Source organism: Mandrillus leucophaeus, unplaced genomic scaffold (genome assembly GCF_000951045.1).
Source record: "Mandrillus leucophaeus isolate KB7577 unplaced genomic scaffold, Mleu.le_1.0 Scaffold9, whole genome shotgun sequence".
In the NCBI taxonomy this organism is placed as follows: domain Eukaryota; kingdom Metazoa; phylum Chordata; class Mammalia; order Primates; family Cercopithecidae; genus Mandrillus; species Mandrillus leucophaeus.
In genome coordinates, this window is record NW_012109807.1 from 8,433,785 (window position 1) to 8,452,651 (window position 18,867).

The 18,867-nt window shown below is 37.8% G+C and overlaps 1 protein-coding gene across 1 annotated transcript in view; it reads left to right on the top strand.

The window, feature by feature from the left end:
* TMEM131 (transmembrane protein 131) overlaps positions 1-18,867 on the top strand; it is a 227,685-nt gene that overhangs the window by 21,107 nt on the left and 187,711 nt on the right. Inside the window, exon 3 of the mRNA XM_011969677.1 lies at positions 4,335-4,375. Within this exon, the coding sequence (XP_011825067.1) occupies positions 4,335-4,375 (41 nt within the window). The remainder of the gene's footprint in view (positions 1-4,334; positions 4,376-18,867) is intronic.

The following is an 18,867-nucleotide window of genomic DNA, read 5'->3' on the forward strand; positions in this document are numbered from 1 at the left end:
TCTCACACCAGTTAGAATGGCGATCATTAAAAAGTCAGGAAACAACAGATGCTGGAGAGGATGTGGAGAAATAGGAACGCTTTTACAGTGTTGGTGGGAGGGTAAATTAGTTCAACCATTGTGGAAGACAGTGTGGTGATTCCTCAAGGATCTAGGACTAGAAATACCATTTGACCCAGCCATCCCATTACTGGGTATATACTCAAAGGATTATAAATCATTCTACTATAAAGACATGTACATGTATGTTTATTGCAGCACTATTCACAATAACAAAGACTTGGAACCAGCCCAAATGCCCATCAGTGATAGACTAGATAAAAAAAAAATGTGACACATATACAACATGGAATACTATGCAGCCATTTAAAAAAAGGGGATGAGTTCATGTCCTTTACAGGGACATGGATGAAGCTGGAAACCATCATTCTCAGCAAACTAACACAAGAACAGAAAACCAAACACCACATGTTCTCAGTCATAAGTGAGAGTTGAACAATGAGAACACATGGACATAGGGAGGGGAACATCACACACTAGGGCTTGTCTGGGGGGTGAGGGGGCTAGGGGAGGGATAACATTAGGAGAAATACCTAATGTAGATGACAGGTTGATGGGTGCAGCAAACCACCATGGCATGTGTATGCCTGCGTAACAAACCTGCATGTTCTGCACATGTATCCTAGAATTTAAAGTATAATTTAAAAATGTTTAAAAAGAAACTGCCAAGCTTTTTCTAAAGTGGTTGGTCTGTTTTACATTCCCACCAGCAATATGTGCCAGTTCCAGTTGCTGCGCATCCTCACCACATTTTACGTGGGCATTCTTTTTAATTTTGGACATTAAAATAGGTGTGTAGTATCTCATTGTAGTTTTTATTTCCTTTTTCTTAAAAATTGATACTGAGCATCTTTTCATGTGTAGTTAACATTTGTATAATTCCACACTTTAAAATATTAGGTTCTTTTCTTACTCAGTTTCATGAGTTCTTTATATATTCAGCATATAAGTCCTTCATCGGATACATGATTTACAAATATTTTCTCAGTATGTGATTTGCCTTTTTATTTTCATTATGGTGTAATTTTGGTGACATATGTTTTTAATTTTGTTGAAGTTTGATCTATCAGTTTTTCCTTTATTGATAGTGATTTTTTGGTTCAGGAAATCTTTTCTGTTCCAAGGTTACAAAGATAGTCTCCTGTGTTTTCTTGCTGATGCTTTATAATTTTAGTTTTTATGCATAGAACTGTGATTTCTCTGAAATTAGTTTGAGTACATGGTGTTAAGGATAAAAGAGCATTTTCCTCCAACATAGGTTTGTTTGGTGTCTTAGTCTGTTTTCTGTTGCTATAACAGAATACTACAGATTGCGTAATGTATAAAGAAACAATGTTTAGTTAGCTCACAGTTTTGGAGGCTGGGAAGTCTAAGAGTGTGGTGCCGCCATCTGGTGAGGGCCTGCTCAGCGTGCGGTAACGTGGCGGAGGGCGTCGCGTGACTGGAGGGCCTGCTCAGTGCGCTGTAACGTGGCGGGGAGCATCACGTGACTAGGAGACTAATCTATTCATGAAAGCAGAGTTGACATTAATCTATTCCTGAGGGCACAGAGATTAAGTTTCCAACACATTAATTTTGCAGGAACACTTTCAAACCATAGCGTCTGGTTGTTCCAGTACCATTTTTAGAAAAGATGTGTATTTTCCACGGAATCCACTGATCCCTTTGTTGAAAACCAAATGACTGTATACATGTGTGTCTGTTTCTAGACTTTGTCGGTTCCATTGATCCATCTTTATACTAGTACCACACTGTCTTGATGACTGCTGCTTTTTTGTGTATGTGACATAATAGACATTGTGGGTGGCATAATAGACATAATATAAAAATGACCATTTTAACCTTTTTTTGTTTTGTTTTGGACGGGAGTCTCACTCTGTCGCCCAGGCTGGAGTGCAGTGGCGCGATCTCGGCTCACTGCAACCTCTGCCTCCCAGATTGAAGCAATTCTCCTGCCTCAGCCTCCTGAGTAGCTGGGACTACAGGTGCTCGCCACCATGCCCAGCTAATTTTTGTATTTTTTTTTTTTTAGTAGAGATGAGGTTTCACCATGTTGGTCAGGCTGGTCTCAAACTCCTGAATTCAGGTCATCCGCCCACCTCAGCCTCCCAAAGTGATGGGATTACAGGCGCGAGCCACCACACCTGGCCCTTTTTAACCATTTTTAAGTGTACAATTTAGTGACATTGCATACATTCACATTGTTGTGCAACCATCACCATCATCCAGCTCCAGAAATTTATTTTCCCAAACTGAAACCTAAACAATAATTCCTCATTCCTCCCTCCCCTTATCCCCTGACAGCCACCATTCTACTTTCTATCTCTATGAATTTGATGACTCCAGATACCTCCTAAGTGGAATCATACAGTTTTTGTCTTTTTTAACTGACTTATTTCATTAGTCTTGAAGGTTCACCCATTGTTGTAGCGTGTGTCAGAATTTTCTTCCTTTTTAAGGCTGGATCATATTCCTTGGTATGTATAAATCACATTTTGTTAATCTGTTCACATGTCAATGGGCATTTGGGCTGCTCCTACCCCTTAACGGTTGTGAATAATACTGCTGTGAATGTGGGTGAGCCCCTGTTTTCAGTTCTTTTGGGTATATACACAGAAGTGGGATTGCTGGTCTTATGGTAATTCTATGTTTAATTTTTTTTCGGAACCACAATACTGTTTTCCATAGTGGCTACACCATTTTAACATTCACACTAATAGTGCACAAAGGTTCCAGTTTCACCACATCCTTGCCAAAGATCCGTATTTTCTTTTTAAAAATTTAAATAGCAGTCATCCAAACAGGTAGGAAGTGGTATGAGTGTGGTTTTGATTTGCATTTCCCTAATGGTCAGTGATGTTGAGCATCTTTTTAAATGCCTACTGGCCATTTGTGTATTTTCTTTGGAGAAATGTTTGAGTCCTTTGCCCACCTTTTAGTTTGATTGTTTTTCTGTTACTGAGTTGCAGGAGTTATTGATATATTCTAAATATTAATCTCATCTGATATTTGATTTATAAATATTTTCTCCCATTGCATGGGGAATATATGTAATTTTCATAATAAAAAGTTAAATGAAATTTTTCTTTACAGAAAATAGAAGAGCTCGACCAATACCAACTCATTTACCACTCAGACTCAACAGTTACTACCATTTTGCTGTGTTTGCTTTATCCATACAGCCCCCCTCACACACACAAATTATTTTGCCAAGACATTTCAAAGAAAATTAGAGACACCCTTACACTTTACCTAGTACGCACCTTCAAAAAATTAGGACAGTTTTCTACATCTGCCACATCTTCTGCATAAACAGTCTCCAGAACATTTACAAAATAATATATATTACCGGGAAAAATAATGCTGTTTTGCTCTCATTTTGATGTAGCAGATAACCCTTTGGGATAAGTTCACTGATGGTATTCCTTATAGTGTTGGCATTTTCTCATACATCAGTAAGAACTTCTTTTTCTTCATCACCTGAAATACAGCTATTGCCTCCAACTTCCTATTTTTTCTTGTCTTCCTTATCTTTAAAACCTAAAGTAGACCGAACTTCTTCCCATGACTTCCTTGTAAGGCAGAGCGTTATCTGGCCTCTGCTTAGCCCTGCAGCCTCATTTTCTCCTCCTCTCCCAGCTCCAGCAGAGAGACCTGCCACCTGTTTCTTGAGCGTACCAGCCTCTGCTCTCTGTGAAGGCCTTCACGTGTGCTGTTTTCTGTACCACCGCCCATCCAGCTGCCACACTGCCTTTTTTAATCCTTCAGGTTTTTATGTAAATATTATCTCTTCAGACAGGCCTTCCCTCATGATGTGTTTAAGTATGGCAACTATGTATTCCTCTTCACAGCACCTTTTCAATATTTTGATAATCCTATTTTGGTATATAAATATGTATTTTTTAATGACTCTGTCTCCCTCACACACACCACCCGCTGTACCTGGAGTTCCTTGACAGTGGGAATCGTTACCACCAGCACCTGGCACGCAGTTAGTGAGCAGGGAGCAGTCCGAGGCACCGCAGCCTCACAAAGTGATTATCACAGGGACTGTTTTCAGGATAAAAATTCATCGCATTCCTTTCTGTTACTTCATGTGTGTTTACAATTTGATCCAGTCATTGTATGTGATTTGGAGACCAGGTTTAACCTTAAAATCCAAGTGGGTATAAAATGAATGTTGGAACTAAAATAGAATATTTTGGATATTCCCTATGTCTGTAGTATAAATATTTGGCTTCAGTTTTTTAATCATTATGTTATTCCTTTTGCAGACCGAGACAACACTTGGACTCAGTTCATATCAGCAGAAAAGGTAAGTATATTTGGTAAGATCACTGACATACTTTCAGTTCCTTCTGGGGGATTCCTGTGGTTCTCCCCTCCACTTTCCCCTTGCTCTTTTTGGTGAAGAAGGAATAGCAAATTGTAAATCACATTATGTGATTATTTCTAAGTATTTTAGTGTGTGGGAAACCAGGTTTAAGTTTGAATGTGCACTTCATGCAGCTGTGCAGTGTGCTTCCCCTGTCGTGTACGGAGGGCTGTTACTCAGAGCTGAAACTCCCCTTGCTTTCTGAGAGATTCAGCTGTGTAACTCCTTAGTGGCTTCTCTTGTGGCTATCCCTGCTTTTGATGTACTGACCATTGCTGCCCTCAGTTACCAGGGGTCTGCCTGCAGGTCCCCAGAGGAGGATCTCAGACCTGCGTAAACCCAGTCTTGTGACTCAGAGAGACCACTTTTAAATACAGCTTCCCCATAATAACAGGGGGATGGTTTTACCTCAGGTGTTAAAGAAAATAGGTACATGCATGTGAATTTGGAGACACTTTTCCTGCCTCCCCACGCCCAAATGATTTGGTCTTTTGGTACCTTCTCACATCTGTAAAGAGACATACTGTGCTGATTCTCTTTCCATATCCGGTGGAAGTCTGTTCTGGTACCTAAAGGTGAGTGAGAGCTTTCTTTGATTTGGATAAAACAGTCCCTCCAGCAGCTATTTTGTGTTCACTCCCAGCTCTTAATGATTGCTCCCCGGGGGACCATAGATGTAAAGGAAGTCAGCTTACAAGGTTCAGTGTGATGGTGTAGTTGCTCTTCCTGTTTGCCAGAAACATCTGGTCAGGCACCAGTACCTGTTCTAGTGAGCGCCCTTTAGTAACAATTGAAAGGCTGGCAGTGGTGTCAACAGGGCTTTCAGGTAAGGAGCCCATATCGTGGATTTAAGAACCCGGTTATTTTACAGTGTGTGTTTTTAGAAGTATGTTTTATTCTGTCCGTATATTTATTCCTTAAAAGACAGCAGAGCAGATTTATTTTTAAAAATTATTAATATCCACTGAAATCAGACACTTAGCCACCAAAGTGGCTATGGCAACAGAAGATGCCCCCACTCTTGCTGTCATCACTGCAGTTTCCATTCTGAGGTAGCAGGAACAGGGAAGCATTTGTTCCTCCTAGGCCTTCGTGTTAAAGTACATCTGTGAATGTCTCCAGACTAGCAAAATGCAGACTGCATCAACAAAGAATTTTGTTTTGAGAGAGAAATATAAACTATTCAGACTATTAGTAGGACAGTTAAAACTTCTTACCTCATAAATAATGAAAATTCTTCAGTATTCACTGTTTTTTCTCTTTTCACTCTTTCATCTCTGCAGTAACATGGCCCTTCTTCCCCATTGTTCTGTCATTCTCCCTAATGTTATATGTCCTATGGGGACCTGCCCTATCTGTGATTCCTGCCCAAATATTTAACACTGGCCTGGGTTGTGTCCAAACGACTGCATGTCTAGTCTGATTCCTCCTTGGCTGGACCATCTAAGAACCCTAGAACTGTCCAACCACATCTAGAGCCAAAAGAATGGTGAGAAAAACATATATGTTATCTTGTGCCTCTTCCTGCTTTCTTCCAGCAATTAGGAAATTAGCTGTGGAATTAGACTACACTACATTTATGAAGATGAGGATGTTCATTCGTGATCAAAATCTGGGCTTTAAGTATTTTCCTAGTATAGTGAAGAATTGACATCAGGACATAATTATGTTCTCATCTCGTTCTACTTGTCTACTCTGTCTAAAGCTTAGTGGCATAAAATAACCATTTTATGATGCTCTCAAACTGTCAGAAATTCAGGCAGGGGACAGCAAAGACAGCTTGTCTCTTCTGCACGATCTGGGGCCTCAGCTGGGGAGATTTCAGAGCTGGGAATGACTTGATGGCTGAGAGCTGGAGGCATGTTCATTACATGTTGATGCTAGTTTGCTAGCTGGGACCTCAGCTGAGCTCTCACCTAGAATGCCTGTATCTCGGCCTCTTTGTGTGGCCTTCACGTGGGCTAGTTTGGGCTTCCTCCCAGTGTGATGGCTGGACTCCCAGAGTGAATGTCCCAGAGGAAGCTAGTGAAAGCTGGATCACCTTAATCTGCCCTTGGAAGCCACAATATCACTTCCGCTGCTGTATGCTATTCGTCAGCAAGTCACTTAGGTTATCCTAGATTCAAGATAAGGGAGGGGAGAAAGAGCTCCCCACCTACTGAAGGCAGTAATATTAGATTTGTAGACACAATTTACAACTTTCACATTTTACATTTTGTGTGTGTGTGACCAGGATCATGAATTAGGTAAACATTTAATTGAAATTAGTATGCAGATTGGGTATGGGATTGGGTTAAGCACTAAAACATATGTCTTAGTGAGCCCGGGATTCAATAACAAAATACCATAGACTGAGTGACTTAAACAACAGACTTCTCATGGTTCCAGAGGCTCAGAGGTCTAGGATCAAGGTCTTGCAGACTTGGGCCTGGCAAACCGTTTTGATGATAATGAAAAACTGATAACCATATGGACCACTAACATATACCTTAGGTGTCTTAATACCCCTACAGCTAAACCCCGAGAGGCTTACAGCATCTGTTTATAAGACCCTCTTCAAAAGCACTGTTTTCTTTGAGATTGCATTTTGTCATTTCATCAACACATATGCTTTATAACCTCATCAGAAGTGGTGTCTCCGATATCCTCCAGAGCTATTTGGATGTGTTTAACATCCAGAGGACATTGGCAGATCTCATTTTCTACAGGCTTTGTGCTACAGAGGCTTATCTTGAGGAGGGCCGGCGGCAGCCAGGTGATGCCTGTTCCCCTACAGAGAATTTAATACATCAGTTTTATGTGTTCAGCGATTTAAAGGAAGACATGAACATAATGAGGGAAAATGGACAATATAAAAAAAAAAATGAAGCCTCTAGAGTTGAAAAATACTGTTTCTGAAATGAGTATTTCACTGGATAGGATTGAGAACAACCTAGACATTGCAAAAGAAAAGCTTAGTGAGTTTGAAGACAGTGACAGCAGTAATTTAAACTGAAGCACAGGGAGAAAAATAACTAAAAAACAAATAAATCCTTGGTGACCTCTGATACAGTAGTAGCAAGCAGTCTAACACATGTGTGAGTGAGTTCCCAGGAATTGGGAGAGGGAGTAGCTGTTGAAGAACTTTAATAAACCTGAAGCAAAAGTAACACAAAGTCACACCAGGCCAGATAATACTCAAGTTGTTGAAAATCAGTCACAAATAGAGAAACAGCCAGGGAAGAAAACTAAATATAGTAGTTCAAAAGATAAGAATGACTGCTGGTGGTTCATCAAGGACAAATGCAACCCCCAAACCAAGGAAATAACATTTTTAAAGTACCAAAAGGAAAAATTGCTAATCGAAAACACTACATCCAGCAGGAATATCCTTCAAAAAAATGAAGACATTTTCAGATAAAACTGAGAAAATTTACAGTAGACTGGCACTTTTGAGAAATGTTAAAGGCTAAAGATAGTTAACCATTTCAGGTGAAAACACAGATCCTATGAAGGACAGAGACCATCAATAAAGGCAAAAATATGTGGAAAAATATAAAAAATGTTTTCTAGTTAAGAAAATGTTAATTTCTAACATTTTAAAAACAATGATTTAAAAACAAAAATAATTGTTGATAGCATGTATACATTACGTGTGTGATAATAGCACAAAGAACAGAAGGGTTGCACGAAAGAATTGAGTTATAAGGTTCTTACATGATATGTAAAGTAGTATAATATTTGAAGTAAAACTGTGATGATATGAAATAAGCTCCACGGGAAACATTAAAATCATTTTAAAAAAGTAACAAGAGCTATAGCCAATAAACTAGTCATGAAGATGAAATACTAAATGAATACTCAGTTGAGCTAAAAGAAGGCATAAACAGAACAAGATAAAAAGCAGATGGGAAAAATAGAAAAAATGGCAATATGGTAGACTTTAAACTCAAACATATCAGAAACTATAGTAAATGAATAATTTCAACACCAGTTGTCAGATTATATTTAAAAGGCAAGACCCAAGCATATTTTGTCTACAAGAACTTTATTTTAACTTTGTATTTAATATTTTACCTTTTGTTTTGAAATAATTTTAGAGAAAAGATGGAAAAATAGTACAAATAATTCTTATATCTTCTTGACCCAAATTCCTCATTCGTTAATGTTTTTTCATATTTGTTTTATCATTCCTAATCTCGCTTTTTTAACTCTCTCCTTTTCCTTCCCTCCCCATAGCTGCCTTTTTATACATACATGTGCATATATTTGTAGTTTTTCTGAAGCATTTGAAAATCATTTGTAGACATGATGCTATTTTACCCCTAAATATTTCAGTGTATATTTCTTATGAACATTGTTTTAGAGATCATCATACACTCATGAAATTCAGGAAATTAAGACTGTCTCATACTGCTGTTTAATCTAGAGTCCTCATTGGGATTTTGTAAATTGTCCTATTAACGTCTTTTATTTTTAAAAAATTTTGGGTCCAGGGTTCAGACCCTCATATTTAATTTTCACTTCTCTTTAGTCTCTAATGTCGAACAATTGATTTGTCTTTCTTACTGTCTTAGAACTTTGACATTTTTGAATAGTAGATGCCATTTATTTTATAGAATAACCCAGATGGACCCGGGCACGGTGGCTCATGGCCTGTAATCCTAGCACTTTGGGAAGCTGAGGCGGTGGATTGCCTGAGTTCAGGAGTTCGAGACCAGCCTGGGCAATACAGTGAAACCCCACCTCTACTAAAATACAAAACATTAGCAGGGCATGGCGGTGTGCGCCTGTAATCCCAGCTACTCAGGAGGCTGTGACAGGAGAATTGCTTGAACCCGGGAGGCGGAGGTTGCAGTGAGCCAAGATTGCACCATTGCACTCCGGCCTGGGCAAGACAGAGCAAGACTCCCGTCTCTAAATAAGTAAATAAATAAATAAATAAATAAAATAAACCCAGCTAGAGTTTTCTGATATTTATTCATTATTTGATTCAGAATTTGCGTTTTTGGCGGAATATTACTGAAGTTTGTGTCTCTCCCAGTGCATCCTATCAGGAAGCGCTTGATGTCTCGTTCCATTTTTCTCTTATAATTCATAAGTGTCTTGCAGAGTACTTTGAGACTATGCAAATGTGTTTTACATGAAATTCTGAATAGTTTTAGAATCTATTGATGATTCTTGCCTGGAGCAGTTATTGCGCTGGCTGGGTTTTTTAAAAATTCCATCACACTTTCTATGTTTCTTAGTTGACATTCTGACTGAAATTAAGATTGAGGTCATGGTTCATTTTTATCCAGGTATTTCACCATCGTTTGCACTGTCGTAAAAAAAAAAAAAATCACGTGTGTGTAGTTAGGTCTATTCTGTGTCATTTACATGTCCCCAACAATCATTGAGCGCTTCCTACTTTCTGGTACGTTAGGAGGTTCCAGGCTTGTTTTGTAATTTTCCTGCCACAGCCCTGGAACAACCTATTTCTCAAAGGACCCCTGCTTCATTTTAGTGGAAGATAATATTGAAAAATTAATCTTTATGTGCCATGCGTACTCATTACTACTGTGATGTATTAGGGTTCTCTTAGAGGGACAGAACTATTAGGATAAATACATAAAGGGGAGTTGATTAAGTGTTAATTTACACGATTGCAAGGTCCCACAGTAGACTGTCTGCAAGCTGAGGAGCAAGGAGAGCCAGTCTGAGTCCCAGAACTGAAGAACGTGGAGTCCAGTGTTCGAGGGCGAGAACCATCCAGCGCAGGAGAACTCGGATGCAGGCTTGCAAGCCAGGCCTGTCTCTCTTTTCATGTTTTCCTGCCTGCTTTCTATTTGCTGGAAGCCGATTAGATTGTGCCCACCAGATGAAGGGTGGGATCTGCCTTCCCCAGCCCACTGACTCAGATGATAATCTGTTTTTGGCAACACCCACACAAACACACCCAGGATTAATACTTCGTATCATCATATCCTTCAATCTAATGAAGTTGACACTCAGTATTAACCATCACAAGTGGTGTCATTCCTAGTGAGGTGTCATTGTCTCTAGACTCTCTTAGTAAAAGGAAGAAAATGTTTGTGTTTATGTGTATAAATATGTACCGTTTACACTAACATACTCCTGTTCTTGTATCTGTGTATATTAAAAACCAGGAGTTACTGATGCCTCCAGGTTTGATACAAAACCAGTGTTCTGTCTATTCTATTTCTGTCCATTCTCCAACAATTAGAAATCTGGCTCTGGTTATCTATCTACAGTAAGTGTATTGATTTGTTCAATCCTAGAATACAGATACATTAGCTTCAAAATTGATTGATACGGCCATAAAAAAAATGAGTACGGTGTCTGTTTAGAGTTCTTGTTTTTTCTTTAGTCCGAGTGTATACTGTCAAAATACTATATTCTAAATTTACATGGGTTATAGTGTTCTTCATCTTTCTCTTCATCCTTCTCCCACCCCCACACCCATCTGCATTGTACATTTGAAATGAAGTTTGATTTGTTTCTATCTGTATTCCATGTAGGATTTTTACTCTACTTTTTGAATTTTTTAATTGCATAATTGTACATATTGATGGGGTACGTGTGATAGTTTGATACATGCATAGACTGTGTAATGATCAAATCAGGGTGTTTATCCATCACCTCGAACATTCTTCATTTCTTTGTATTAGGAACATTTCTAGTCTTCTCTTCTAGTGACTTTGAAATATACAATATGTGGTTGCTAACTATAGTCACTCTGCCCTGCTGTTAAAAACTAGAGCTTATTCCTTCTGTCTGTCAATAACTGCGCTTGAGCCCGTTAGCCTACCTCTCTTCTTCCTCCCTCTCACACCAAAAAACAAATGCTTCCCAGCCTCTGGTGACTGTCATTCTACTCTTTACCTTCACAAGATAAACTTTTTTAGCTCCCTTCTATAAGTGAGAACATGCAATATTTGCTTTTCAGTGCCTTGCTTATTTCACTTAACCTCCAGTTCCATCTATGTTGCCGAAATTAACAGGATTTTATTCTTTTTTATGGCTGAATAATATTTCATCATGTTTAATATGTACCAGTTTTCTTTGTTCTTCCATCGATGGACACTTACGTTGATTTCATATCTGTGCTATTGTGAGTAGTGCTACCGTAAACATGGGGGTGCAGGTGTATGAAATACTGATTTCTTTTCCTTTGGATAAATAGCCAGTCGTGGAATTGCTGGGTCGACTCCCCTCTCTCACCATATACAAAAATCAACTCAAAATGGATGAAAGACTTATATCTAAGACCCGAAACTATAAAACTACTTGAAGAAAACATAGAGGAAATGTTCCAAGACATTGATGTAAGCTAAGATTTTTATGGCTAAGATCTCAAAAGCATAAGCAACAAAAATAAAATATCCTCATTTAAAAAATTTACTTTTGTGCCATTATTTTTTTACCCACTGTCCTATATGTGAACATTTCATTTGTTTCCCGTATTTTGCAATTGCAGACAGTGCTTCAAAGAATAATCCCTTGCGTATGTATTTTCGTATTTTTGAAGGTTACACTCAGGGTAAATTCCTACAACTTGAATTGCTCAATCAAAAGATAAGTGTAGGTGTAATTTGTATTGTTGAAAGTATATGTTTAGACATGACTAACGGTTATATGAAAAAATGCTCAGCATCGCCAGTCATCGGGAATGCAGATCAAGACAAAGACGCGTTATCATCTCACACCCGTTAGAAAGGCTGTCATCAAAAAGACAGAAGACAACACATACTGACCAAGAGTGTGTGGAAAAGAGAACCCTGGTTCACTGTTGGTTTGAGTGTAAATTATGTAGCTATTATGGAAAGCAGTGTGGCAGTTGCTAAAAAAAAAATTAAAAATAGAACAGCCATGTGATCCAGCAGATTCATAACTAGGTATATATACAAGAGAAATGAAATAATTGTGTCAAAGCGACATCTGCATTCTCATGTTCATTGAAGCATTATTCACAATAGCCAAGACAGGGAGGAATCAACCTAAGGGTTCGTCAGGGGACACATGGATAATGAAAACGTGGGGATGTATGTGTGTGTGTCTATGTGGATTCTTAGTGGTATTCCACACATATTTAGTGGAATACCATTAAGCCTTAAACGTAAGGAAATCCTTTCATTTATGACAACATGGATGGACTTGGGGGACATTATGTTAAATGTGATATAAGCCAAGTACAGAAAGATGAATAATGCATGACCTCACTTAAATGGAGAATATAGAAGCAGAGAGTAGAATGGTGGTTACCAGAGCTTGAGGGTGGGGACCATGGAGATTTGAGAGATGTTAGTCAAAAGACACAAAATTTCAGTTAGAAGGTATAAGTTCAGCTTAGCAGTTTTTCGACTTTGTGATGGTGCCAAAGCACAGTATATGTTCAGTAGAAACAGTATTTCAGATTTTGAATTTTGATCTTTCCTGGGCTAGCTGTGCAATACTCTCTTGGAGCTTTCAGTCAGCCACACAATCCAGAGAGTAAACGACTGATACTCTACCCTGTACCATGTTACCAGATGACTTTGCCCAACTGTAGGCTAATGTAAGTGTTCTGAGCATGTTTAAGGGGAGACTAGGCTACCTGAAAAGTAAGTTGGTATATTAAATACATTTTTGACTTATGATTATTTTCAACTTATGATGGATTTATCGGGACGTCACCTCCTCATAAGTCAAGAAGCATCTGTATTGTATACTTGAAAATTGCTGAGTAGATTTTGTGTTCTTACCATAAAAAGTGATGACTATGTGAGGTGATGCATGTATTAGCTCAATGTAGCCATTCTACAATGTATACATATTTTAAAATATGTTGTACATCGTAAATATATACAGTTTTCACTTGTCAAGTAGGGAAAGGGATAAAAAGTTTATGTTTAGGATAAATTCCTGGAAGTGGGATTGGTGAGTCAAAAGTAAATGCTGACATCGTTTCATTAAGTATTGTCAGATTCTCCCTCAAGGTCTGTACCACCTTGCATTCCCTCATTGGTGAAAAAGAGTACCTGTTTCCCACATCCTTTCCAACAGAAAGTGTTGTATTTTTAATTGTTGCTGATCTGATAGGTCAGAAATTTTATCACAGTGTAGTTTTAGCTGGTCTTTAATTATGAGTAACGTTAACCATCTCCTAGTATTTAAGAGCCATGCTTATATTTGTCTTTTGATGTTGTCTGTTCATGTCTGTTCTACCCATTTTTCTCTAGTGCTTTTAATTTTTTCTGATTGTTTTTAAGAGTTCTTTATATATTGGAGATATTAGTCTTATTTGCAAGTATCTTCTCCCTGTTCATCAGTAGTCTTGATTTTGAAGAAATGCACTTCTTCATAAGTATGCAATTAGGTTAAATGTAAAAAGACGTAGGAAAACAAGCAAACATTAATCTTTAAAATGCTAGAGTGGTAATGTTACTTTCAGACAAAGTAGACTTTAGGACAGGGAATACTATCAGAGATAAAGAAGGACACTTTACAATTATGAAAGAGACAGTCCCCCAGGTAGATACAACAATCCCAAATTCTAATATTGGAGCATTAAAGTACATGAAGAAAAAAAAATGAGTAAAACTAAGGGAACAAACCCACAGTGATTACTGAAGATTTCAACATTCATCTGTTCATAACTGATAAAATAGATGGAGAATCAGTAAGGGTGTAGATTTGAAGAATACTATTAAGTAACTTGACCTAATAGGTATTTATTAAATACTACATCCACCAAGATCAGATATATAAATTATACTGTCTGATTATAGCAAAATTAAATTAGAAATCGGTAACAATGCAAATCTAGATATTTTATAATTGGGAATTAAACCAGAGCTTTTCAATACTCATGGGTTAAGAAAGAAATCATAAGGGATATTAGAAAATGCTTTGAAAACAAAAATATAACATATATTAGTCTGCTTGCGCTAGACTGCCATAACAAAATACCATAAACTGGGTGACTTAAAACAATAGACATTTATTTTCTCACAGTCTGGAATCTGGAAGTCTGAAATCAGGGTGCCAGCGTAGTCAGTTTACACTGACATCTGTTTTCCTAGCTTGTAGGTGGCAGCTGTTCCACTGTGTAACTCACATGCCCTCTTGGTGCGCATGTGTGCATGGGGGCTTTCTGGTGTCCTTTTTCGTAAGGATACTAATCCCATTATATTAGGGCCTCCCCCCATAACCTCATTTAACCTTAATTGCCTGCTTATAGACCCTGTCTCCACATAATAGTCATAGTGGGGATTAGGGCTTCAATATATGAATTTGGGAAGTGGGGGTGGTTAGGGGGAATTCACTTCATAGAGCAACATACTAAGTTTTCTGGAATTTAGCCAAAGCAGTATTTAAATAGACATTTATAGCTTTAAAAGTTTATATCAGATAGAAGAAAAATTTTTAAATGAACAATTTACATTTCCAGTTTAAGACACAGAGCATCAACTTCAAGTAGAAGAAAATAAAGGATATACTAGAAATCAATTAAATAGAAAGTGGAAAAAAAATCAATGTAAACAAAAACTGATTATTTGAATCTAGCTAGATTGGTTCAGAACATAAGGCAGACAAAAATCAGTAATGAAATAGGGGATATCACTACAGATCTTATAAATATTCAAAGAATGAGAGAAATTATGAATCCCTTCGTTCTCAAAAATTCAACAATTTAGATGCGGTAGATACAAATTATTAAAACTCACCAAGAGAGAATAAGAAAATGAGTTTTTAAATATCTGTTAAAGACATAGAACTTACAATTTTAAACCTTTCCACAAAGAAAACTGCAGGTTCGTATGACTAAACTGGTAAATTCTATCAGACAACTAGTGAAAAAATACTAGTCTAAACTGGTAAATTCTATCAGACAACTAGTGAAAAAATACTAGTCTTACATAAACCCTTTTAGAAAAGAGAGGAATAGAATGTCCTTCCTTACACGTTTTACGAGGCGATTATTGCAGGCATTACAAGAAAGCTAGAAGCTGCATCTCCTCAAACATATATTCAGAAATCTCTAACAGAATATTAGCAAATCAAATCCAGAAATGTATAACAAGGTAATGTATCATGACCAAAAGGGGTTTATCTTAGGAATGCAAGCTTAATATTTGAAAACAGTATAATTTTTCTTGTTAACAAAATTTCGGCTGGGCGCGGTGGCTCAAGCCTGTAATCCCAGCACTTTGGGAGGCCGAGACGGGTGGATCACGAGGTCAGGAGATGGAGACCATCCTGGCTAACACGGTGAAACGCTGTCTCTACCAAAAAATACAAAATCTAGCCGAGCGAGGTGGCAGGCGCCTGTAGTCCCAGCTACTTGGGAGGCTGAGGCAGGAGAATGGCGTGAACCCGGGAGGTGGAGCTTGCAGTGAGCTGAGATCTGGCCACTGCACTCCAGCCTGGGTGACAGAGCAAGACTCCGTCTCCAAAAAAAAAATTTCAAAAACTTTTGTAATTATTTGAATAGATGTGGAAAAAGCCTGTGACAACATTCAGCATCTGTTCAGCACACGAAGAATAGAAAAGAATGTCTTTAACCTGATAAGGAGTATCTATGGAAAAGTAACAGTTAACATGATATTAATGGTGAAAGATTGAATGCTTTCTTTCTAAGATTGGGAAAGTGGCAAGGATGTCCACTTTCATCACTTACATTAAACATTGTACTGGATGTAGTAGTCATTACATTAAGACAAGAAGCAGAGATAAGAGCCATCAGATTGGAAAGGAAGAACAAAAAGGATTTTGTCTACAAACCATGTGATTGTGTGGATAGAAAGTCCTAAGGAATATACCAAAAAGTAATAGTCAATAATCAGAAGTAACTGATTTCTTCATAACAAGTACAAAAGTAAAATGTTGTAGAAAAATGTCATTTACAATATCATAAATCATTGCATACCTTGGGATAAATTTAACAAAACAGTGTTGAGACCTGTACACTGAAAACTGTAATATAATAGAGTAATTAAAGAACTCCTAGATATATTGAGAAAGATCCTGCATTCATGGATTGAAAGATTGTGAAGATAATTCTCCCCAGATCGGTTTTAGATTAAGCAATTCCAATAGAAATTTCAACAGACAGTTTTTTTTTTTCACAAATTGTTAAGCTGCTTTTCAAGATTAGATGGAAAATGTTAAGCATCTAGACTAGACCAAACAAGTTTTAAAAAGAATAAACAAATTAGAAGATTTAAATTACGTGTTTTGAAGATCCAGTTTAAAACTTCTTGTCCATATGTGCCAAGGTAATTCAGTGACACAAGAATACTCTTTTTCAGTGGGGGTTACAATCCTAGTCTCTGATGACACAGACTTGAAACCAACAAAGATCAAAAGAGACAAAGAAGGGCATTACATAATGGTAAAGGGATCAATGCAACAAGAAGAGCTAACTGTCCTAAATATATATGCATCCAATACAGGAGCATCCAAATTCATAAAGCAAGTTCTTAGAGACCTGCAAAGAGACTTAGACTCCCATACAATAACAGTGGGAGGCTTTTGACACCCACTGCTAATATTAGATCAACGAGACAGAAAATTAAGAAGGATGTTCAGGACTTGAACTCAGCTCTGGACCAAGCGAACCTAATAGACATCTGCAGAAATCTCCACCCCAATCAACAGAATATACATTCTTCTCAGCACCACATCACACTTATTCTAAAATTGACCACATAATTAGAACTAAAACACTCCTCAGCAATTGCAAAAGAACAGAAATCGTAACAAACAGTTTCTCAGACCACAGTGCAATCAAATTTGAACTCAGGATTAAGAAACTCACTCAAAACCGCACAACCACATGGAAACTGAACAACCAGCTCCTGAAGGACTGCTGGGTGAATAACGAAATTAAGGCAGAAGTAAAGATGTTCATTGAAACCAATGAGAACAAAGACACAAAGTACCAGAATCTCCAGGACACATTTAAAGCAGTGTGCAGAGGGAAATTTATAGCACTGAATGCTCACAAGAGAAAGTAGGAAAGATCTAAAATCGACACCATAACATCAAAATTAAAAGAAGTAGAGAAGCAAAAGCAAACAAATTCAAAATCTAGCAGAAGACAGTAAATAACTAAGATCAGAGCAGAACTGAAGGAGATAGAGACACAAAAAAATCCTTCAAAAAATAAATGAATCCAGGAGCTGGGTTTTTGAAAAGATCAACAAAATAGATCACTAGCCAGACTAATAAAGAAGAGAGAAGAATCAAATTGATGCAATAAAAAATGATATAGGGGATATCACCACTAATCCCACAGAAATACAAACTACCATCAGAGAATACTATAAACACCTCTATGCAAATAAACTAGAAAATCTAGAAGAAATTGATAAATTCCTGGACACATACACCCTCCCAAGACTAAACCAGGATGATGTCAAATAAACTAGAAAATCTAGAAGAAATTGATAAATTCCTGGACACATACACCCTCCCAAGTCTAAATCAGGAAGGAATTGAATCCCTGAATAGACCAATAATAAGTTCTGAAATTGAGGCAGTAATTAATAGCCTACCAACCAAAAAAAGTTCAGGACCAGACAGATTCACAGCCAAATTCTACCAGAGATACAAAGAGGAGCGGGTACCATTCCTTCTGAAACTATTCCAAATAATAGAAAAAGAGGGAATCCTCCCTAACTCATTTTATGAGGCCAGCATCATCCTGATCCAAAACCTGCAGGCACACAACAAAAAAAGAAAATTTCAGGCCGGTATCCCTGATGAACATCGATGCGAAAATTCCCAATAAAATACTGGCAAACCAAATCCAGCACCACACCAAAAGGCTTATACACCACGATCAAGTTGGCTTAATCCCTGGGGTGCAAGGCTGGTTCAACATATGGAAATCAATAAACGTAATCCATCACATAAACAGAACCAGTGACAAAAACCACATAACTATCTCAATAGATGCAGAAAAGGCCTTTGACAAAATTCAACACCCCTTCATGCTAAAAACTGTCAATAAACTAGGTATTGATGGAACGTATCTTAAACAAGTAAGAGCTATTTATGACAGACCCACAGCCAGTATCATACTGAATAGGCAAAAACTGGAAGCATTCCCTTTGAAAACTGGCACAAGACAAGGATGCCTTGTCTCACCACCCCTATTCAGCATAGTATTGGAAGTTCTGGCCAGGACAATCAGGCAAGAGAAAGAAATAAAGGGTATTCACATAGGAGAGGAGGAAATCAAATTGTCTCTGTTTGCAGATGACATGATAGTATATTTAGAAAACCCCACCGTCTCAGCCCAAAATCTCCTTAAGCTGATAAGCAACTTCTGCAAAGTCTCAGGATACAAAATCAGTGTGCAGAAACCAAAAGCATTCTTATACACCAGTAACAGACAGAGAGCCAAATCATGAATGAACTTCCATTCACAATTGCTTCAAAGAGAATAAAATACCTAGGAATCC